This window comes from Oncorhynchus tshawytscha, linkage group LG20, assembly GCF_018296145.1.
Source record: "Oncorhynchus tshawytscha isolate Ot180627B linkage group LG20, Otsh_v2.0, whole genome shotgun sequence".
NCBI classification, from domain to species: domain Eukaryota; kingdom Metazoa; phylum Chordata; class Actinopteri; order Salmoniformes; family Salmonidae; genus Oncorhynchus; species Oncorhynchus tshawytscha.
The window spans coordinates 39589319-39614475 of NC_056448.1; the positions used below are offsets into that span (position 1 = coordinate 39589319).

At 45.0% G+C, this 25157-nt stretch overlaps 1 protein-coding gene across 1 annotated transcript in view; it reads right to left on the reverse strand.

Moving 5' to 3' along the window:
- The window catches only part of megf10 (multiple EGF-like-domains 10), a 95609-nt gene that overhangs the window by 41363 nt on the left and 29089 nt on the right, over window positions 1–25157 (reverse strand). The window contains exons 3-6 of the mRNA XM_024381561.1: window positions 20059–20160; window positions 19543–19643; window positions 14127–14219; window positions 1437–1683 (exon numbers count right to left, since the gene is read on the reverse strand). Coding sequence (XP_024237329.1) covers window positions 1437–1683; window positions 14127–14219; window positions 19543–19643; window positions 20059–20160 — 543 coding nt within the window. The remainder of the gene's footprint in view (window positions 1–1436; window positions 1684–14126; window positions 14220–19542; window positions 19644–20058; window positions 20161–25157) is intronic.

Below are 25157 nucleotides of genomic sequence, written 5' to 3' on the forward strand. Positions count from 1 at the left end.
AAATGTTCCTTTTGTTCGATGAAGTCTCTTTATATCCAAAAACCTCCATTTTGTAAGCACGTTTTCTTCAGTAATCCACAGGCTCAAACGCAGTCAAAACAATCAGACAAAAAAAATCTAAGTTGTATCCGTAAAGTTCATAGAAACATGTCAAACGATGTTTATATTCAATCCTCAGGTTGTTTTTTAGCCTAAATGATATATAATATTTCAACCGGACAATAACGTCATCAATATAAAACAAGAAAAGCACATGCGCATGAAAAAACACTGCGACACGTTAGGGACCTCTCGTTCAGACTGGTCTTACTCCCTCATTTACAAGTTTACAAGAACACAATCCTGAAACGATTTCTAAAGACGGTTGACATCTAGTGGAAGGCATAAGAACTGCAAATTGAGTCCTATGTCAATGGATACTGTAATGGCATTGAATAGAAAACTACAAAACCAACAAAAAACTACTTCCTGACTGGATTTTTCTCAGGTTTTCGCCTGCTAAATCAGTTCTGTTATACTCACAGACACTATTTTAACAGTTTTTGGAAACTTAACTTTAGAGTGTTTTCTATCCAAATCTACCAGTTATATGCAGATCATATCTTCTGGGCCCGAGTAGCAGGCCGTTTAATTTGGGCATGCTTTTCATCCAAAATTCCGAATGCTGCCCCCTACCCTAGAGAGGTTTTAATGCGTTTGAGCCAATCAATTGTGTTGTGACAAGGGGGGTGGGGTGGTGGTATACAGAAGATAGCCCTATTTGGTAAAAGACCAAATCCATATGATGGCAAAGAGAATAAGCAAAGAGAAATGCCAGTCTACTCTCTGAAAGTTCCTTCAAGTGCAGTCGCAAAAACCATCAAGTGCTATGATGAAACTGTCTCTCATGAGGACCGCCACAGGAATGGAAGACCTCTGCTGCAGAGGATAGGTTCATTAGAGTTACCAGCCTCAGAAATTGTAGCCCAAATAAATGCTTCACAGAGTTCAAGTAACAGACACATCTGAACATCAACTGTTCAGAGGAGACTTTGTGAATCAGGCCTTTAGGCTGTGTAAAGGCTATTTGACCAAGGAGAGTGATGGAGTGCTGCATCCGATGACCTGGCCTCCGCAATCCCCCGACGTCAACCAAATTGAGATGGTTTGGGATGAGTCGGACCGCAGAGTGAAGGAAAAGCAGCCAACAAGTGCTCAGCATATGTGGGAACTCCTTCAAGACTGTGGCTATTTGAAGAATCTCAAATATAAAATATTATATACACTTTTTTTGGTTACTACATGATTCCATATGTGTTATTTCATAGTTTTGATTTCTACAATGTATAAAATAGTACAAATAAAGAAAAACCCTTTTGACTGGTAGTGTACATAGTGTGTGTTTGTGTTTTTTTCCCCCCGAGTGCGTGCATGTGTGCATGTCTCTGATGACTCACAAGGCACCGGTGTATCCGGGTGAACACTTGCACTCCCCGGTCACGTGGTGGCACGCTGCTCCATTTTGGCACAGGCACTTCTGTTGGCACCCGTTGCCATAGGTGCCCGCCTCGCAGACCTCTTCGCAGCGCCAGCCCCTGTACCCGGGCTGGCAGATACAGGCACCTGTGATGGGGTTACACAGTGCACTGTTCTGACACTGGCAGCGGTTACTGCAGTGGGGACCCCAGTGGTTGCTGTCACACGCTGAGAGAGAAATAAGAGAGAGAGAGAATGTAAGATTTAAACTAGGAAATATAAAAAGGGCTGATTTTAGCGTTGCATTCAGTAAGTGAGTATGTTAGTTTGTAAGTATGTATTTTAGAAGAAGGCTCAGAACATACTGTAAATATAGGACTTTAAAATCTCCAAAAGCTCCTAATATCCAGGTCATTGAGGTATTCAAATACATCGAAAATTAGTTGACTGCTAAGAGACCACAAAACAAAGCCAGAAACCACCAACCATCCACAACCTGTTCCTCAAGCTGATTTAATCAGAGCTTGTTTTGATTTATTACCTCACATTGAGGTCAATCATCTCTCCTTGCCAGTTGTGCGTTACTACGATTTATTTCAGGAACACACCTGTTTTCAGTTTTGGACAGGCAGCTGTGCTGGAGGAGCACTTCACCAACAATCGCCTCAGCCAAAGCTATTGTAAACATCTGGGTCAAATGAAACCCTGCGCTTCATCGATGTCTCTACGTTAAGACACTTGACCAAAACAAACATACTGTCCCCAAATGAGTGTTGAGGTTGATAACTTTAGGTCGTGTTTCACTATTAACCCAGGAAGTAAACCATCTGTGGGGAAGGGGGATCCTACCAGCCTACCACACTCAAGACCGCTCCTATTAAAAATCTGAGTAGCTGAGTGGAGTCACACATCTTTAGCGTGGACCCGGCCCTCCTTTTATCTGTTTCAACAGTTCATTAGCGAGCACCATAGCAACAGAAAACAAAAATAATAATTTCTCATTGGACAAGTCCAGGTAAGTGCCAAATGAACACGACCCAGCTTTCTCTTGCCTCTCAAACGTAGGTTCTCTGTTGAACTGGAGGAAACTCACATTCTCTCTATAACCACATGTTTATTCTAGTTGTCTTTCATCTTCTGTGAAACACGTTTCTATGTTTCTACGATTACGGCAGTACTCGTAAGGGAACTTCCCTTATGGTAGGATTAGGGTTTAGGGTACTGCCCTCATGGTTGGGTTAGGGTTAGGGTACTGCCCTCATGGTTGGGTTAATGTTAGGGTACTGCCCTCATGGTTGGATTAGGGTTAGGGTACTGCCCTCATGGTTGGGTTAGGGTTAGGGTACTGCCCTCATGGTTGGGTTAGGGTTAGGGTACTGCCCTCGTGGTTGGGTTAGGGTACTGCCCTCATGGTTGGGTTAGGGTTAGGGTACTGCCCTCATGGTTGGGTTAGGGTTAGGGTACTGCTCTCATGGTTGGGTTAGGGTACTGCCCTCATGGTTGGGTTAGGGTTAGGGTACTGCCCTCATGGTTGGGTTAGGGTTAGGGTACTGCCCTCATGGTTGGGTTACGGTTAGGGTACTGCTCTCATGGTTGGGTTAGGGTACTGCTCTCATGGTTGGGTTAGGGTACTGCCCTCATGGTTGGGTTAGGGTTAGGGTACTGCCCTCATGGCTGGGTTAGGGTACTGCCCTCATGGTTGGGTTAGGGTACTGCCCTCATGGTTGGGTTAGGGTACTGCCCTCATGGTTGGGTTAGGTTTAGGGTACTGCCCTCATGGTTGGGTTAGGGTTAGGTACTGCCCTCATGGTTGGGTTAGGGTACTGCCCTCATGGTTGGGTTAGGGTACTGCCCTCATGGTTGGGTTAGGGTTTGGGTACTGCCCTCATGGTTGGGTTAGGGTTAGGGTACTGCCCTCATGGTTGGGTTAGGGTTAGGGTACTGCCCTCATGGTTGGGTTAATGTTAGGGTACTGCCCTCATGGTTGGGTTAGGGTACTGCCCTCATGGTTGGATTAGGGTTAGGTACTGCCCTCATGGTTGGGTTAGGGTTAGGGTACTGCCCTCGTGGTTGGGTTAGGGTACTGCCCTCATGGTTGGGTTAGGGTTAGGGTACTGCTCTCATGGTTGGGTTAATGTTAGGGTACTGCCCTCATAGTTGGGTTAGGGTACTGCCCTCATGGTTGGGTCAAGGTTAGGGTACTGCCCTCATGGTTGCCCTAAGGGGTCTGGTAATGACTTGGGGGAAATATGAGAGAACACAGGTTTACTTTCACTGGCAAACCCTTCATTAGAAATGCACTGTATAAACTCAGAGCTTAGTCTCAGAGAAAGAGGCCTCTCTTTAGCAGTGTGGAGATCGACAGAGTTTAGAGTTGAGAGCGGGACAATCTTAAAGACAGGCATCGGTACTAGTAAGCCCAAACAAATATAGACAGCAAGTGGTCAGTAGTTACTACTAGGTATCCAACTAAGTATCCAACTAGATATCCAACTAGGTATCCAACTATCTATCCAACTAGGTATCCAACTAGGTATCCAACTGTCTATCCAACTAGGTATCTAACTAGGTATCTAACTAGGTATCCAACTAGGTATCTAACTAGGTATCCAACTAGGTATCTAACTAGGTATCTAACTAGGTATCCAACTAGGTATCTAACTAGGTATCCAACTAGGTATCTAACTATCTATCCAACTATCTATCCAACTAGGTATCCAACTAGGTATCCAACTAGGTATCCAACTAGGTATCCAACTAGGTATCTAACTAGGTATCCAACTAGGTATCCAACTAAGTATCCAACTAGATATCCAACTAGGTATCCAACTATCTATCCAACTAGGTATCCAACTAGGTATCCAACTGGGTATCTAACTAGGTATCCAACTAGGTATCTAACTAGGTATCTAACTAGGTATCCAACTAGGTATCTAACTAGGTATCCAACTAGGTATCCAACTAGGTATCCAACTGTCTATCCAACTAGGTATCTAACTAGGTATCTAACTAGGTATCCAACTAGGTATCTAACTAGGTATCCAACTAGGTATCTAACTATCTATCCAACTATCTATCCAACTAGGTATCCAACTAGGTATCCAACTAGGTATCCAACTAGGTATCCAACTAGGTATCTAACTAGGTATCCAACTAGGTATCTAACTAGGTATCCAACTAGGTATCTAACTAGGTATCTAACTAGGTATCCAACTAGGTATCTAACTAGGTATCTAACTAGGTATCCAACTAGGTATCTAACTAGGTATCCAACTAGGTATCCAACTAGGTATCCAACTAGGTATCCAACTAGGTATCCAACTAGGTATCCAACTAGGTGTTCAAAAAAAGTAAAGAACATCAAACTAAAGAAGACAACCGGCCTTAGCTTCATTCTATTTAATTTATTTCATTATAAGGTGCATAAAGGAACAACACATGTACAGTACAGGTAATTGCCAAAATAATGTTAACACTCAATTGAATTAGGGATACAAAGTATATTGAAAGCAGGTACTTCCACACAGCTGTGGTTCCTGAGTTAATTAAGCAATTAATTAATATCCCATCATACTTAGGGTCATGTATAAAAATGCTGGGCAGGCCATCATTTTGGCTACCATGGCTATGCCCCATAGGCTGACAATGCCCCCATCCGCAGGGAAAGAGTGTTTCACTGAAGTATTTGATGATCATGAAAATGATTTAAACCATATTCTATGTCTTAGTCATCAGAGCTCAACCCAACTGTACACTGGAGATTCTGGAGCGACGCCTTTCCACCACCATCAACAAAACACCAAATGATGGAATATTTTATGGAATAATGGTGTCGCATCCCTCCAACAGTTAGACAGTTGTAGAATCTATGCCAAGGTGCGTTGAAGCTGTTCTGGCTCATAGTGGCCCAACGTCCTATTAAGACACTTTATGTTGATATTTACTATATTTTGGCAGTTACCTGTAGCTTCATCAGGTTAATTTCGACACTTGTTTTGGATACCTCCCACTGGGCAAACACTGGTTGAATCAACGTTGTTTCCACATCATTTCAATTAAATTATGTTGAACCAACGTGGAATAGATGTTGAATTGACGTCTGTGCCCAGTGGGCTGTAACAGTAAACTTACTTTGCCGCTATAAAGAATCAGAAATCATCAACTACATCAACATGTATATAAGGCATCATCATTGTACTAGTTACAGTACAAGTCCCACTACCGGATTGAACCAAAACGAACCCTTCTGCTTCTGGGCCCTCATTGCTTCTTGACGTCTTTACCCACGACGTCAGAAACTAGAGTGTGGTTGAAGGGTGTCTGCCAACCAGGCACATAAACAGTAAAGTCCTTCCCTTTCCCATGTGTGGTGTGGTATTAGATTGAGGCCGACCTCCCCGGCCACACGTGTTATGGCTGCCCTGATTAAAGCATGAAGAGGTCTGATGAGAGGATGCGAGTGGAAGCCTCACGCCTTAAAATGGGCCGTAAAATGTACTGTGTTTGGGTGAACGATGACATCGTTGACTGGGTGTGTGTGGAGGTTGAAGGGTATGTGTGTGTGTGTGTGTGATGGTGATGGTGTAATCAATAGGTGTGTTGTGCTCACACCCCTCCCCCTTTTCACAAGGAAAGTCCCCGCAGTCATAGTATGACCATAGAATTAGAATGCATTAATTATAGTCTGACCCAAAAATGTGTATGAGTCGGCGAAACCACTTAAAATCAGTTCTTCTTCACAGTTCTTTTCACCCACCCTATCCTTCCTCCACAGCTACACAGTTACACAAGCTGGACTGACCGTATAAAACCAACCAGCTGTTTATCTCAAGCTATTTCCAGAGCAGTAAATACCACTAGCTCCTCGTGAATCAGTCCTCTTAACTTCGGATATTTTCACAAATATTTTTCTCCAATTTATAGGAAGTATGCACTTTCAAAGTCAAACAAGCCTTCGACAGCCATCTGACCTAAAATGCGTCACTGACTGAAATTCAGCTTATGCGTCTACAATATCATTGTAGGAGTTCTGGGTCTTCTGTAGATGATCCTTTACTACCTGTAACATTTCCGGAGATGATGGAAAATGTCCTGTCCAGAGTTCCAGACAAACATCTGGCCAAACATTGAGCTGTCTGAATGTACAGTAATCCATACACCATAACGAGTCAACTGGAGACCAGTCATATTGCTCAACAGTGACTATAAGGTTAGACTGATACCAGACAAGATTGAGAACTGCTCAAGGTACAATTAAATTCAGATCTAGAATCCTTTCTCTATCCTACCCTTACCCATAAAAAGGAAAAAATACACACCGCCCTGAAGTCAGCACTTACAGTGATAGTTCATCCAAATTGCTAAATTACTTACTTTACCAAGCCACTGCCACCAACCACTAACTTTTAAGCATTTTATAACCAAAGTCAATGTATCATATATTACCATGGTTGGAATTTCACACCCATATCATGCAACCTCATCCTTCACTATGGAGCGACAGGAAGAGTATCCTTTAACACTGAGCCAAGCTGAGCCAAACAGCATGACCCTCATGTGGTGCTGGACATGCGCCAACCAAGAACTATGCTGTACCCCAACCACAGTTTCTCTCTGACACAGCTAAAACCAGGAAACCAGGAGTCTTCTTGGCTCAACCGCTTAACGGCTGCCATATTGGATCCTGCATTATGATGGCCTCTTTCCATTTTGGCCTGCTGGTGAAAAGTGCACTGCTTAGCTGCGGGCTAAAGTGCTGTGTTTTACACAGTATCACACAGTGTGGGCAGTGGGTGCGGAGAGAGAGAGGGATGGAAAGAGAGAAAGAGAGACAGAGAGAAAGAGGGAGAGATTAAGAAAGAAATAAGAGAGCGAGAGCAAGGTAGAGAGAAATAGAGAAAAAGTCAATTTTGCAGAGAAACCTCTCGCATTTACTGTGGGACTCCGGTATCTTTGTGCAACCTGATCTAGATAGAAAGGGTTAGGGTTCAACCTGACCTAGATAGAAAGGGTTATGGTTCAACCTGACCTAGATAGAAATGTCCCACTAGAAAACCTGAAGGGCTCCTCATTGTCGAGCCTTGGGACAAACTGTTCCCTTTTATTCAAGACTCAGCACATATGACCCAAAGACAAGAGACACACTAAGCATTGGTCATGAGGTTGTTTGTTCCAGAAATTGGATCAAGATGTTCTGTTATTGACATATATTATGTTGATTACATGAATAAAGCAGTTAATTGCTTAGAAAACACAAGCAATCAGTGATTGGCAATACATCCAGACCACATGCAAAGGACAAAATCTAGGCCAGGGGTCGGCAACAGGCAGCAGGAACTCCTATAATCAACCTCTTTACTTTACTTATCTTTACTATTCTTGACTAAAAGTAATTTCTCCTCTACCTATGGAAATCAGACCAAATTATCCTGTCAAAAACAAACTCAAGTTTACAACCCAATCTAAAAATAATCCAGAGAGCTTCTAAGAGACAGAGCAATCCTCTTGAAAAAGTGTCAGTTACAGAGAAAAAACCATTGCCCAGTAATTTGACATGCTATTTGTCGAGTTGGCCCAGACTTTGCCCCAGACCAAGAGTGAGGGACGGAAGAAGGGAGGGATGGGAAGGGAGGGAGGGAGGGAGGGAGGGAGGGAGGGAGGAAAGAGGGAGGGAGGGAGGGAGGGAGGGAGGGAGGGAGGGAGGGAGGGAGGGAGGGAGGGAGGGAGGGAGGGAGGGAGGAAAGAGGGAGAAAGAAAGACAGAAAAAGGGAGAGGGAGGGAGGGAGGGAGGGAGGGAGGGATGGAGGGAGGGAGGGAGGGAGGGAGGGATGGAAAGAGGGAGAAAGAAAGACAGAAAAAGAGAGGGAGGGAGGGAGGGAGGGAGGGAGGGAGGGAGGGAGGGAGGGAGGGAGGGAGGGAGGGAGGGAGGGAGGGAGGGAGGGAGGGAGGGAGGGAGGGAGGGAGGGAGGGAGGGAGGGAAGAAAGAGGGAGAAAGAAAGACAGAAAAAGAGAGAGAGGGAGGGAGGGAGGGAGGGAGGGAGGGAGGGAGGGAGGGAGGGAGGGAGGGAGGGAGGGAGGGAGGGAGGGAGGGAGGGAGGGAGGGAGGGAGGGAGGGAGGGGGAGGGATGGAAAGAGGGAGAAAGAAAGACAGAAAAAGAGAGAGAGGGATGGAGGGAGGGAGGGAGGGAGGGAGGGAGGGATGGAAAGAGGGAGAAAGAAAGACAGAAAAAGAGAGAGAGGGATGGAGGGAGGGAGGGAGGGAGGGATGGAGGGAGGGAGGGAGGGAGGGAGGGAGGGATGGAAAGAGGGAGAAAGAAAGACAGAAAAAGAGAGGGAGGGAGGGAGGGAGGGAGGGAGGGAGGGAGGGAGGGAGGGAGGGAGGGAGGGAGGGAGGGAGGGAGGGAGGGAGGGAGGGAGGGAGGGAGGGAGGGAGAGAAAGAGGGAGGGAAAGACAGAAAAAGAGAGAGAGGGAGGGAGGGAGGGAGGGAGGGATGGAGGGAGGGAGGGAGGGAGGGAGGGAGGGAGGGAGGGAGGGAGGGAGGGAGGGAGGGAGGGAGGGAGGGAAAGAGGGAGAAAGAAAGACAGAAAAAGAGAGAGAGGGATGGAGGGAGGGAGGGATGGAGGGAGGGAGTGTTTTTCCATGCCTCTAAGATCGCCCACTCTTCCATGCAGAGCCCTGCACAGTGTGTCAGCCCACAAGGCTCATGGGAACAGTCATACAGAGGAATCCCAGCTAAGAGACGACATCTGTACAATTCCTCAACATTTCCACATTATTGTGTGAGTGAGTTAAAGAGGATATATTATTTTTTCTTTCTCTCCCCTCCCCCTTTCTTTCTCTTAAACACTCACCCTCTCTCCATCTGACCCCTCTCTCACTCTGTGTGTGTGTGTGTGTGTGTGTTTCCAAGGATTCGACCATGACAATTAACTTCCGTGGGATACTCCAGTGAGATACTCAAGCTGGACAGCTCAGAAATGGCATTGGCAAGGCATTTGAAGTTATTTGTCTCCCTCGGTTTGGGTACAGCCTGGGTACATGGCTGGATAGATGTCCTAGGGCTGGTACTATGTTTATGTCATTATATTCACTGAGTGTACCAAATGGAACACCTGCTCTTTCCATGACATAGACTGACCAGGTGAATCCAGGTGAAAGCTATGATCCCTTATTGATGTCACTTGTTAAATCCACTTCAATCAGTGTAGATGAAGTGGAGGAGACAGGTTAAAGAAGGATTTTTAAGCCTTGAGACAATAGAGACATGGATTGTGTATGTGTGCCATCCAGAGGGTGAATGGGCAGGACAAAAGATCGAAGTGCCTTTGAACGGGTATGGTAGTAGGTGTCAGGTGCAATATTAGGAGGGTGTTCCTAATGTTTTGTACACTCACTGTATATCAAGTGAACTGTTGGAGTTGTACAGTAAACACACTTACTACTGGGATTCTCTAATGTTACAGTCTCTTAGATTTCAATTTGGTTGAGTTGTTAAGTAACGTGAATTCAAAGTGAATTTAACAACAACAACTAAATCACCATGTAATTACATTTTGGTTAAAAGTGGTGTAAAAAAAGATGAAATTCCTTTACATTGATGACTTTTTGCAAATCCAATTAGTTTTCCACATTTATTCAACATCATCACATAGACTTTTTGTTGTTGAAATGACATGGAAACAATGTTGATTTAACCAGATTGAACCAAAATCTTTCCTGCACATTTTTGGGGTTTAGGTGTCCAAACTCTAAGCCACTCAAGCCAAGTTCAATACAGAACATATAGAAATATATATTCAAACATTGCTGTAAAGTAATAACTTAAAACAACACCTGTTAAATCAAGCATATATCAAATATGAAAGTATAAGAGGAGACCGACAGCTATTGTAAATTCCCTATTGCAGGATTATCATTTCCCAAGTGAAGTACAGTTCAATGTAAAGAGGAGCCACAATAGGCTACAGTGCATCCCATATGGCACCCTATTCAGTGCACTACTTTTGAACAGGGCCCATAGGGTTGTAGTCAAAAGTAGTGAAATAGGAAATAGGGTGCCATTTGGAACACAACCTCCATCTCCATGTTAAAAGCCAACCCACATAAACCTAACACCTGACACACTGTTTCCAGACTAATGGCTTCAGCTGTGTGTGTCTGATTGTTCCTCACTGTGTGTGCCCAGACTGCCCTAGATGATCCTAATACAGCATATAATCCACACCAGCCAAACAGGCTCCTCTGAGCTAACTAACTAACTCTCTCCTGTCTCGTAAACAAAAGCCTGACACTTTATGACCAAGCCGTTGTGTGGATATGGAGTTTCAGCGCAAGGTATTAATACCTTTTATTTTCCAAGAGACAGGGAGGTTTCTGTGAATTGTTGGGTCTTGGAATTGAAAGGGGATATTCAAAAACACCTGGGTATTTAGTGCTTCATTTAAAGGTTAGATTGTTTTCATACATTTGATACAAATCGTCTGAGTGGCGTTGAGCGCTAGGTAGTGGCGCTAAGTAGTGGTTAGCATCGCTTCATTTTCTGAGGGGGTCATTGAGTTAAGGTCTTTTGAAAGGTTTTATGTTAAAACCAGTGAATAGATAAGAGACAAGTCAAGAGTCATGGACAAAATGAAACAGTCCCTCCTGAGTATCTTGGGTTGTTGATGTCATGTGTCTACAGTGAAATCACAAGAGCTAGACCCTCGGGTTATTTCCTACATTACCATCCTTACAATTTCTCTCTTTCATTCTTCCCACACTTCCTTTTTAATCTAAGAAAGAGATTTAGCGTACTCCCTTTTCCTCTTGTTCTTGAACCCCACACAGCAAAAACAAGCCTCAGACATATTGTTGGGGTCCGTTGATCCGTAAACTAGAGGCAACAATAAGGCAACAATAAGTCTGACTTTTAAGGCTCAAGAGGAAATGAAAAGTCATATTACTTAGGGGGATATTGAATAGGGTACTAGGATACTGCACGGGACCCCCCCCACCCCCTTTGAGAGACTGGCTCAAGAGGGGCCCCCAAAACAGAGACTGAATGTAGCTAAGACCTGGTTTTAAAAAGGAAATGGATATTCATTCTCAACACGACTGGTTGGCTTAGCCTTAGACCGTTCCACTCAATAAGTTGACTCTGATCTCAAAGCAGTAAGATGGATATTTGGGTAGATTACACCACAATTATTGTATATTGCTATATTATTTATCGTACAAAGCGACTATATCCTGAAACAGCATGCTTTTAGAAGAATATGTAGCCTGTAACACAGCAAAACAAAATATACTGCATTCCAAATAGAGATGTTACTGTGTTTTCACAGACAACAAATAACTGAAAACATTCCTCATCAGTCTCTCCCATGTCCATCGATCTAATAAAACAAGTTGACTCATTGGATGGTTTGGGTGAAAACAGACTTTGAGCTAATCAGCTGTTAACAAACACACCCACCAGGGGTGGGCCTGAGGGGCTATCCTGGGCTACTCTTATTGATCCATGAACCAAGCAGTCAATACAGATTAGTTACAGTAATCATAGGAGCACGTGTGGTGGCCCCAGGCGCAGACCAACGGCCAGTAGGACCCCTCACCGTGGCTGTGTAATACTCACGGAATGATATCATTCTCATACTGTCAAAATAATTCCAAATTCTAACAAAACATAACTTTACAAAAATGATTCCTGCTTGGCTCAGTTGGTAGAGCATGGTGCTTGCAATGCCAGGATTGTGGGTTTGATTCCCACGGGGCACCAGTACAGGAAAAAAAGGTATGAAAATATAAATATATGTTTGCTCTGCATAAGAGCATCTGCTAAATGACTTAAATGTAAATAAAGGTAAAGTGTAAAAAGGTAGTTCCTGGAATAGCCTAGGAATAGCCTATGAATAGCCTAGGAATAGCCCAGGAATAGCCTAGGAATAGCCTAGGAATAGCCCAGGAATAGCCTAGTAATAGCCCAGGAATAGCCTAGGAATAGCCTAGCAGTAACAATAACATTTTCTTTTTTATCTAACTTGGCAACTTTGGAGAAATTTGTGCACTTTGATCCCATTAGGTAAGGCACAAGTGGTTTTAAGTGATATAGCGCTACAAGCCTATCTATGGCCATATCTCCTTACCTTTTACCATTGGTCCAGTTAGCCAGTCAGATCCCAGACTAGTGATATTAGGATCTGGTTCCCCACCATCAGACAGATTAGTCAGGCCTGTTCAGGTCCTTAGGGATTCCCAGGCTCCAGACACAACAATAAGGTCCCAGCCTCCAGACACAACAATAAGCCCCTTTATTAAACGATGGACACTGGAGACAGCGGGGGAGCAATGCTTGAGCACCTAATATAATCACAGACGCACACATGTGTGGAGGCTCACGCACGCAGTCGCATATACACTTACACACGCCCACGCATTATGCACACAGACACAGACACACACAGGGCTCATAGACTCCTTACACCTGTTTCAATAGAGACTGAAAGAGGAGACTTTTTAATCTGATAACATCACTTATCCCCCCCCTACACAATTTGCTCTACATTCATTCTAGATCAAGAAAACAAGTCTAAAAACCCAAACATTTCATAATCTAAACTTTATCCCAAAGTTCCTCAAATGACAATCTAAAATAAGCTATATTTATAAGGAGATAGGTGTCACGGATTGCATGCTATAACTCCAAGGGCAGTCATGCTGGCCATCTTGAAAGAGAAGGCAGTGAGTGGAAGTTCTGCCCTGCCGTTTGGCTAACAAAGACAAAGGCCTTGAAGTGTGACGCCTTTCAGACAGAGCACATAGAAGAAGACCTGGCAATCTCACAACTCACAGGCAAATGTCCCAAATGGCCTCCTGTTCACGATGTAGTGCACTACCTAGCAAAAAGCCCATAGGCCCCTGGTCAAAAGTAGTGCACTACATAGGAAATAGGGTGCCATTTGAGATGCTGACACACACGGTGTCCCCACTTTGTCTGCAGCTGTGGATCAGGGTACAAACAACGTGGCTGAAGGGGTGTCACGTCCATATTTATACATCAAAGCGGTTCCAGACTAACAAAAATAGGGTGACTTCACCCATGTCACATTCACGTCGTAACAAATACGGACGTTCAAGATAAAAGCAAACCCAAGTGTGCCCAAATGAGATCAGAGGGGTGGATGAGCCTGGTGTGTGTGAGGGAGGAAGTGTGTATTGGCAGTAGGGTCTGAGAGAGTCACACTATGTGCGAGCTGAGAGACAAAACGCCTGTTAGTGTGTGTGTGTGTTTATCTCTCTGTCTCTCTCTCTCTCTTTCTCTGTGTGTTTGTCTTTGTGCCTGCGTGTGTGTTACTCTCTATCTCTGTGTGTGTGTGTTTGTTTTTGTGCCTGCGTGTGTGTTACTCTCTATCTCTCTGTGTGTGTGTTTGTCTTTGTGCCTGCGTGTGTGTTACTCTCTCTCTTTCTCTGTGTGTGTGTTTGTCTTTGTGCCTGTGTGTGTGTTACTCTCTATCTGTGTGTGTGTGTGTGTGTGTGTGTGTGTGTGTGTGTGTGTGTGTGTGTGTGTGTGTGTGTGTGTGTGTGTGTGTGTGTGTGTGTGTGTGTGTGTGTGTAGGCAGGCCGAGGCGGACAGACAGACAGACAGTCGGACAGGCAGACAAATAGACTGACAGACACAGCTGTAGAGTCTCACCACTGGAGCAGTCGGGGCCCCCCCAGCCGGGCTCACACTGGCAGGTGCTGGGGGCTACACAACGGCCATGAACACACTTCTCGGCACAGTGGGCTGGAGAGAGTGATGAGGAGGAGCAGGGAAATAGAAGGGAGGGATGAGGAGAGAGAGGGAAAAACAAGAGGAAAGAAAGGTCAGATTTTAGTGGCTTTTAGAACACATTGCTACTCCCAGGAAAACCATGTGGATTTACATCAAAGGAATACAGATTCCTGAACCGATAACAACAATATCATAAGAAGGGTTTGATTGAGCCTGTCTGGAGCATGAGATGGGCGTGGTTTGCACTTCTGGGACTACGCAATTTGGTTCCATTAAACAGGGCAAACTCAATCAAGCGCAGCTAAAGTATTTGAAAGAAAACTATTACAATTAAACCCATGTTCCGAATAGACAATCAGAATTCCAGTGAGAATGGGATCCAATTCATTAGGGACAGAGACTTCAGGCTGGACATGATTGGTCCACAACGTTCAAAAAAACATGTACACGAACATAACGTCAGACCGACGGGTGATGTCATTGAAACAGTGGGGGTTAAAGGTTCCATGGGTGATGTCATAGAAACAGTGTGGGTTAAAGGTTCCATGGGTCATTGAAACAGTGTGGGTTAAAGGTTCCATGGGTGATGTCATTGAAACAGTGTGGGTTAAAGTTTCCATGGGTGATGTCACTGAAACAGTGGGGGTCAAAGGTTCCATGGGTGATGTCATAGAAACAGTGGGGGTTAAAGGTTCCATGGGTCATTGAAACAGTGTGTGTTTGTAAAAGGTTTCATGACTGAGGTCATGAGTGACGAGCGGTCAAAAACAATGACGCCATCAAACATTTTTTTACATTCACACACTACAGCAATTGATTAATTGCCTAAATAGTGCTAACAATGAATTAACTGATCTTGTGTATGAATTTGAGTTCTTATTTCCCCAACATAAATTATTTTCAAATACATTTGAGTAAGTTAGCTGATGCTCTTATCCAAAGCAACTTAGAGTAGTGAGTGGATGCATTTTCATTTTTTTTTTTCATACTACTCCCTCTTGGGAATTGCACCCACAACCCTGGTGATAGAAGTGCCATGCTCTACCAACTAAACTACCAAGGACCACATCATCTGAGAGGCAAGTGATGGTAGCACAGATTGGGGCCACGTTAATTCAGATGGCGGGCCAAAATGGCTCCCCGGGGGCACATTCTTCAGACCACTGGACTAGATAAAAGATTCCCATATTTAAAAATGAAACTCGATTGTACTCAATCTTATTAAAATCTCAAAATAACATTACATGATATTAACTTAACTCATAAATGTATTCTAACAGAGCTGATGTTGTTACATCTTAACATCTGTATCCATCTGTCTTCATTTACATTTACGTCCTCATTTATTACGTACCATGTATTTCAGTTGATATTTGACACTAAATGGCTTCCACCCGGGGAGACTGTAAGTCTATTGATGGAGGAGGAAACTGGGGAGATCAGAGGGCAGCATGTGATTGTGGTTTACTGTATCCACCACACAACAGTACCTCTATAGAGCCCGGACTAAAGTTCCCTTTGAGCCCCGAGCGGTCACATTATCACATCCACTCTGTCGAGTCAAAAGCTGATTCACCAACGATAAAGGGAAGTGACTATCAGTCCAACTTTTAGCCTCATGGCTTATCATTGCTTAACATCACTTTGATTTAATCCTTTTGGCTCAATCCAACTGCTTAATAACCACACTTACCGGGCACAAAATCAAAGAAGTCCTAATAAATCCGACAATAACTACTCCTCTAGTAGTGTCAGTTGTACAACTGCTCACAATGTGATGGCAAGCGTTTTCTCTACACAGACAGAGGGTTTGTTGTGAGGCGGTTGTTGAAATGGAGGTTTGTTTTTATGGCTTTCTCCTGTTGCTGGGTCAGTTGTTGTTTTTGTCTCGACCTCTGGGGCCCCTCTGTATGTCTGCTACGCACCTGTTGTTCCTGAATCCTGAGACACAAGCTCTGCTTCTGGGTGGCGATTGGTCGGTTGCCCTCCACACGCGGACACAACAGTCATCAGTGTTTCCTCTATGTTGTTTTTCCCCAAGGTGGGTTGCAAAACCAACGGAAATTTGTATTTTGGGGGCTGGCAGACCAAACTTTCAGTTCCAACCATTTGGAGTCAATGTTTCTTTGATAAGTAGGGGCAGAACATGGGAGGGGGGTGAATTCCACCCTCCTTTCACACTTTTTGGACATTTATTGAAACAGCACAGATGGAAAAAGTAGTTGGGATTGAACCCACAACCTTCGGCTCTAATAGGAGTTTTGAGATGTTACTACTCAACCACACAGAGATTAACAGATGACCGTCAACAGATGACCGTCAACAGATGACCGTCAACAGATGACCGTCAACAGATGACCGTCAACAGATCCATATCATATACTGTATGACTCTGGTGAGCAAGCAGTTTGAGTCACGTCATAATACATAGGATCAACCATCTACTAGGCCTTAGGTGGCCACCCTCATGGAGAGACAGAGAGACCACTGGGATAGATAGATAGAGAGTCCCTACAGCGCCCCCACCAGCACAACTTTCGGACCCTGGCCACCGGTGCTGGATGGAATGACAGGGCCCTGATCGACCACTATTGCTGCTGCTTGCGAGAGGACGTCCGTCGGTAGTTGGCCCGCAGGGACACCACCCTCACCTTTGACTAGCTGGTGGACCTGTCCATTCGGCTGGATAACCTGCTGGCTACCCGCGGACGTCCAGATCGAGATCTGTCGGTTCCATCCCCCAGCACCACCGCTCCGATACCCATGGAGCTGGGAGGTGCTGCGCTCAGGGAGACCGGAGGAGGTTACTTCACGTGCACCATCTGTGGCCGCAGAGGTCACACTGCCGGTCGGTGTCGGGTTGGTTCCTCTGGGGTCAAGGCAGCAGGCAGGGCACTCTGGCGTCACCCCAGGTGAGCCGGCACCATTCTCCGAATCTCTGCACCAGGGGTACATTCGGTCCTCCACTTCACTCGCTTCCTCAAGTTTATTTTTTGTGAAGAAGAAGAAGGAGGGAGGTCTGCCCCCGTGTATTGACTATCGAGCCCTAAACCAGATCACTGTGAAGTACAGTTATCCGCTACCTCTCATAGTCACAGCGATTGAGTCAATGCACTCAGCTTCTTCACCAAACTAGATCTCAGGAACGCTTACAACCTGGTGCGTATCCGGGAGGGAAATGAGTGGAAGACGGCGTTCAGTACCACCTCAGGCATTATGAGTACCTCATCATGCCGTACGAGTTGATGAATGCTCCATCAGTCTTCCAAGCCTTTGTGGACAACATTTTCAGGGACCTGCACGGGCAGCGTGTAGTGGTGTATATCAGTGGTGTATATCGATGACATTCTGATATACTCCGCTGCATGCGCCGAGCATGTGTGCTTGGTCGACTGTTGGAGCATAACCTGTATGTCAAGGCTAAGAAATGCCTGTTCTTCCAGCAGTCCGTCTCCTTCCTAGGATACCGCATTTCCACCTCAGGGGTGGAGATGACCTCCTCTGGTCATCCAGGGATCGGTCGGACAGTACGCTGTTTGAGTGGGAAGCACTGGTGGTCCACCTTGGCTAAGGACGCGAGGGTTTATGCTTCCTCCTGCTCGGTGTGCGCCCAGTGTAAGGCTCCTAGGCACCTGCCCAGAGGTAAGCTACACCCCTTAGCTGTTCCAGAACGGCCTGAGGATATAGTGTCTGATCGAGGTCCCCAGTTCACTTCGAGTGTCTGGAGGGCGTTCATGGAACGTCTGGGGGTCTCGATCAGCCTTAACTCGGGGTTTGACCCAGAGAGTAATGGGCAGGTGGAGAAAGTGAACCAGGATGTGGGTAGGTTTCTGCGGTCTTATTGCCAGAACTGGCCGGGGGAGTGGGCCGAGATGGCTCAGAACTCGCTCCACCATTCCTCCATGAACCGCTCCCCCTTCCAGTGCGTACGGGGGTACCAGCTGGTTCTGGTGCCTTGGCATCAGAGTGAGACCGAGGCTCCTGCAGTGGACGACTGGTTCAGGCGCACGGAGGAGACATGGGATGCCGCCCATGTTCACCTCCAGCGGGCCGCGCTACGCCAGAAAACCAGCGCAGACCGTCCATGCAGTGACATCAGGTGACCGGGTCTGGCTCTCGACCCGAAACCTGCCCCTCCGCCTGCCCTGCCGGAAGCTGGGGCCGCGGTTTGTGGGGCCATTTAAAGTACTGAGGAGACTGAACAAGGTTAGTTACCGGTTACATCTTCCCCCCGTTTACCGTATTAACCCCTTGTTTCATTTCATCCTCAGGCCGGTGGTGGCTGGCCCGCTCCAGGAGTCTGAGGTGCGGGAGGTTTCTCCGCCCCCTTTGAACATCGAGGGGGCTCCGGCGTACTCCGTTCGCTCCATACTGGATTCGAGGCGTCGGGCGAGGACTGGGAGTATGGACTGGAGGAGAGGTGCTGGGTCCCGGTGGAGGACGTATTGGACCCTTCAATGCTGCGGGAGTTCCACCGTCTCCGGCCGGATCGCCCTGCACCTCGCCCTCCGGGTCGTCCCCGAAGCCGGTGTCGGCATGCTGCTGGAGCTGCGCATCAAGGGGAGGTACTGTCATGACTTCCGCCAAGGTCGGTCTCTCTCCTTGTTCGGGCGGCATTCGGCGGTCGACGTCATCAGTCTTCTAGCCATCGCCGATCCGCCTTTCATTTTCCATTTGTTTTGTCTTGTTTTCCCGCACACCTGGTTTGCATTCCCTCTTTATCCGTCTTGCATATATCCCTCTGTTTCCCCCCATGTCTGTGTGTGGAATTGTTATATGTAAATGTATGTGTACTCCAGGCTGGTTTGCGCCGGGTTATTGTAACCCGTGTGTGTTTAGTTTTCTTAGTACCATGTTTGATTCGCCTCAATAAAGGGTTCTGTTTGCAATCCCATTTCTGCTCTTCTGCGCCTGACTTCCCTACAGCTAGTTACGCACTCCTTTACATACGTTCACTGTTGTGGATAGGGAGGAGTGATACTTTCAATGTTGTGGATAGGGAAGAGGGATACGTTAAAATGTTGTGGATAGGGAGGAGTTATTATTTCAATGGCAGCAGATATAGTGGACGTATACGTTAAGTTGTTGTGGATGAGGAGGTATACATTTAATGGTAGCAGATAGGGAGGAGGGGTATGTTCAATGGTAGCAGATAGGGAGGAGAGATATGTTCAATGGTAGCAGATAGAGAGGAGGGATCATTTCAATGGTAGCAGATAGAGAGGAGGGTTATATTCAATGGTAGCAGATAGAGAGGAGGGTTATATTCAATGGTAGCAGATAGGAATAGAGTGATACGTTAAATGGCAGCAGATAGGGTGGAGGGATTACGTACGGACACACATCTCCCTGCTCTCGTAGAATCCGGGGCAACACTGAGACTTGCGGCGGTACATAGTCTTCTCTCCTCTGCGGTAGGCCGTCCGATAGCTCACCCTTAAGACACACAGACACTTAAGGGTCAGTATGGGGAATATAGTTTATCGTCTCCACTATGTTTCCTAAGGTAGAAATGTGAATAGACATCTACTAATGGTGCACAAGTTGGCTAATTACAAACATACTATTTCTTTATGGAGCTTACAGTACTTATTAACAAAATACATTGTTATGGAAATCATTGCTGTTGACTTGGTTTAACCTATTATCATTCTCAGTGACACATACATCCATCACCCCAACACACACACACACACACACACACACACACACACACACACACACACACACACACACACACACACACACACACACACACACACACACACACACACACACACACACACACACACACACACATGCACGCACATGCACACACTCTCCATCCCTCCATTGACCACTCCGTCCTCACCTGTGCCGCGTGCACTTGAACCAGTTGAGGATGTCGGAGCAGCTGGTGTAATAAATCTGATCAAAGGGGTGGGCGTACGACTCCTGGACGGTGACTGAGTAGCTAAAGGAGTGGAATAGAGGAAGAGCAAGAAAAAAGAGGGAGGGGGGGTCCGTTAGAAAGGAAGAGAGAAGGGGGGGAGTTACAAACACACACGAGCGCTCACCACGGACCCTATTTAGCCAACATGTCTTGCGTGTGGTCCCATAACTTATGGTCCCGCTACCACTAGGCTAAGCACTAGGCTAAACACTAAGTGGTTTAATAACGGCACCATTAGGCTGCTTGTGTGTATCTGACCGGGATTAAGTATCAAACATCTTTCACCGACTCAGCGGTGGGTATAGCGGGTGAAATTAGCGAAACAGCCCCTGTGCTGTGTGTGGCCTCGTATTTTGTCACGACTCTTCCAGTGTACAGATTTATAACAGGATTTTACAAATAGGATTATAGAATGTTTCGCATAGAAGAAAACTGTTGGCTGTGACAATGGCTCCCTTATGACATGCATGTGAGCAATTGTGACCGCAGGCCTTTTTGGAAGACACGCAATGTAGGAATGGAAGAGTCGTATGAAATGAGAGTTGGCTGCCCGAAACCTTAAGGATGTTTCCTTTTAGTGCCTGTTAAGAACATGAAATTGTTTAGTTCTGTTCCATCGTTAAAGTTCACAAATTTGAGAAACATCAACTTAAAGTGCACTATTTCAAGAAAGTGCAACTTGACAAAGCCACACCTCTTTTCAGATAGGCCTTTAACCAGAGTAAAACGTTGGAATGACCTATGTAGAAAAATAACTACCACGTGCAGTTACGCAGGGGTGGGCAACTCCAGTCCTCGGGGGCCTGATTGGTGTCACACTTTTTCTCCATCCCTAGTAAACACAGCTGATGAATTCAATTGTATTCTAAACTGAAGATCATGATTAGGTGATTATTGGAGTCAGGTGTGTTAGCTGGGGCAAAACTGTGACTCCAATCAGGCCCCTGAGGACTGGAGCTGCCCACCCCTGAGTTAAAGAGTACTTAACACTTTGGCGTTCACTTTTCCTTTATTTCTTGGAAAACTTACTATACTATGTGACTGTCTGAACATACATTCCTAGTGCCCAATAATTGCATAAGTTAGCCACTTACAGTTCCCCTGATATGAGGCCTTAAAAAAGAAGGTCTTGAATTTAGGGGTATAAAGTCCATAAGACAGCACCAAAATGACACAAGATTCCCAGCCACGTGTTGGTTTTAAGGAACGCTTGGGTTACTTACTTCTCAGAGGAAATAAAAAGATGGTACCCAAAATGAGAACATCAATAACATTCAATAAAACGTGCAATTGATCGAGAAAGTGCAAACATGACAGGCCTTTTGATTCAATATGAATCAGACAGGAAATGGATGTGAGGAGACAGGTGAATTGCATGGTCACTCACACACACAGGCACACAGGCACACACACAGGCACACAGGCACACAGGCACACACACAGGCACACACACATATACACACTACAGAAAAAAGTCCATATCCATATCCAAAAAATCAATTTTATTTAACCTTTATTTAACTAGGCAAGTCAGTTAAGAACAAATTCTTATTTACAATGACGGCCCACCAGGCTGGGATTAAAGGCTGGGATTAAAAATATATATATATAGGACAAAACACATAAAGAGAGACCTAAGGCAACAATTGAATTGATGCAATAGCGATAAATAGAACAATAGCTTTATAACATTAATGAACAGCACAGTTTTTAAATGTATTATTATTTTAACTATTACTACTAGTTTGATGGTTGGAGCCATCGATTGTCCCATTACAGTTTTTTTCGATTGCTAAACGACAGTGGGCACAACTGGAGTCACATGTGCAAAACTCTAACTACAGTCTGCACTACCAACAGTCACCTGAGCTAAACAGTTCACATCACCTGCAAAACTCATTCCAAGCAACACAACTCTTAACACATGGCTCAAAACACGCTCAGTGCAGCCAAACACTATGCACAACCCTCACTGAGATAACACACACTGTCACTCAGAACACACTGAGAGTAAAAACACTAGCATCAAACACCAATACAGAAAATACAAACTTTTCATCTTTACAGTTTGAACAATTTCAGTGACTTCATACAAAGTAATATTTTCTTCAAAGAAAAGAGTGACATTCTTTCACATGATTTATTAAAATTTTTAGAACATAACAATTCTTTAAGGTAAATGAAAATTAGCAGTTTGCTGCAATAGTCTGTAGTAATTTACGGAATTACAGTAATGAGAAAAAAAAGGTAGAAACTAAAAGTACATACTGTAATTCGAACAAATAATTGAGGGGCTAATCCTGCCTCTCTCTAGCATCAGGCCACAGGTTTTATTCAACATCACATCTAATGTTTCTCTTGCCATGCACCTGGGGAAGAACCTTCTGGAGTGCCTTATCCATCCCTGGCAGTCCTCTGGACTCGTGTCCTCACATCCGGCACGCATGGCATCCAAAAGAGACATTTGGTCATGTGGGTGGTGACCAAACACTTTCCACCTCCAGGCAGAGAAAAACTCCTCTATTGGGTTGAGGAAGGGTGAATATGCAGGCAGGTACAAAACCATAAATCTGTGATGTGCTGCAAACCAATCTGTGACAGCTGCAGAGTGGTGAAAAGCAACGTTATCGCAAACTATGACAAAAACTTGGGGGTTTCTTACTGGCTCCCCTGTTCTGCTGGCACTAGCTGAGCATAGAGCTGTTCTAGGAAAGCTATAAGCCTTTCTGTGTTGTATGGGCCAATGAGTGGTGTGTTGAGAAGCAAACCATCATTGGCCATTGCAGCACACATGGTGATATTTCCCCCTTTGGCCTGGAACCTCCACAGTGGCCCTTTGACCTATAACATTCCTTCCTCTGCGCCGTGTTTTGGCAAGGTTAAATCCAGCTTCATCGATAAATACAAATGAATGTGGTCTTTCCAGTGCTTCCACCTCCATTACTCTCTGAAAAACAGTAAGTGCACAGTTTTACTGTAGAAATGCTAGTGTTTTTTTTACTGTAAATATTTTGTATAGCTGTGTACGTAACCTCAGATGTCTTACCTGGACATATTGGTATCTTTGCTCTTTTACCCGTTCACTGTTTCTCTCGAACGGTACAGTGTATAACTGTTTCATTGTAACTTGGTGTTTCTTTAGGACTCGAGCAATAGTTGTTTTGCTGACAGAATTAACATTTTCAAATATATCATTATCAGCCAGCACTCTATCTTGAATCTCCCGCAGTTTTATTGCATTGTTGACAGCAACCATGTCAACAAAAGCATTTTCCTGCGCATCTGAAAATATTTTTCCTCTTCCCCCTGTTGGGGGCAGCCTTTGGGTCCTGTTGTAAAAATATATTTTACAGTCAAACTTACTGTAATATATATCTGTGTAAATATTCTATAATTGCAATACAAAATAGATTCCTGTAATGTTTTCATTTACTGTAAGGATGTAACTCTCACCTGTTTGCATGATGGAAAATTCGCATTACAGATGCCACTGTGGATCTTTGCAGATTGGGTTGCACCCTCAACCCTGCCTCTCTCAATGAGAGACCATGGTTCACGACATGGTCTATAAGTGTAGCCCTTATTTCATCTGAAATAACAGCTCTTTGTCTTCTTTGTCTTCCTCCACGCATCCGCCCTCTCCCTGCCACCCTTCTCCCTCCACGAACCTTCCTTGTTCCATTTCCAAAATGAGTCTTTCTGAGCTCTACCTATATATACTGTAATATGTGTGTGTGTTCACTAACAAGTCTAAAACAAGACACCTGCTTAGCCTTTCAGCTGAAATTGCAATCGGCAGTGTTTGAAAGGCACAAGGCTGAAATCTATTCCGTTTTGAATGTGTGGTTCACAGTTTTGACAGCAGTGTGTTAGCATTTGAACAAAGTGCTGTAAATCCACAGTGTTGTGCAGGTTGTGGTTAAAGTCATGGGATAAGTGTGTAGAGTTTTGAAAACTGTGTTCAAGCAATGAAAAACGAACTAGAGTTTGGTCCACATGAACTGCTGCTGTGCAGACTGTAGTTAGAGTTTTGCACATGTGACTCCAGTTGTCGTTTAGCAATCGAAAAAAACTGTAACAATCACCCATTATAGCAAAGCTATTTCATTTAAAACTTTACATTTCTCGACTATAGGCTACTTATCATAATGAACGATATCAGCAAAGTGCCTGCGATAAGTGATCGGTGTCGATAATTTTTGGTTTATCGTCCCAGCTCTAAAACACACGCGCACACGCGCACACGCGCACACACACGCACACACGCACACACACACACACACACACACACACACACACACACACACACACACACACACACACACACACACACACACACACACACACACACACACACACACACACACACACACACTTGCCCCAACAGTCTGTGGGAGCTGTTCTGCAACCTCTCTCTCTCCTCTCCCCCTCAGCTCCTGAAAGGCTGCAGCTGTTGCTCCAGATTAGCCAGTGAAAGTGAATCTAGCTGGGAAAGCTGCCTCCACCTTTGTTCTTTTCAATCTGTTTTAATGGATTTCCCTCAAAGATGGACTCCGGGATCTTAAGCACAACAAATTCGTAACATATTGCACAAATTGGATTCGTAGCATATCACACGAATTGCAAAATTAATATGATATCAAATCAAATCAAACCAATTCTGCCATTTTGTGTTTTTTTTCGCTGATGTAAAAATGTATTGTACATATTGTCTCTGCCATCATTTCCTATAATTGAAAACAGCTTCTGGATATCAGAACCGCTATCACTAACCTTGATTTGGATGACAATTTCTACTTCAACGAGTTGGCATCTCTGGACGTTCTGCTTTCTCTGGAACAGGCCCTAATCTCTGGACGTTCTGCTTTCTCTAGAACAGGCCCTAATCTCTGGATGTTCTGCTTTCTCTGGAACAGGCCCTAATCTCTGGACGTTCTGCTTTCTCTAGAACAGGCCCTAATCTCTGGACTTTCTGCTTTCTCTGGAACAGGCCCTAATCTCTGGACGTTCTGCTTTCT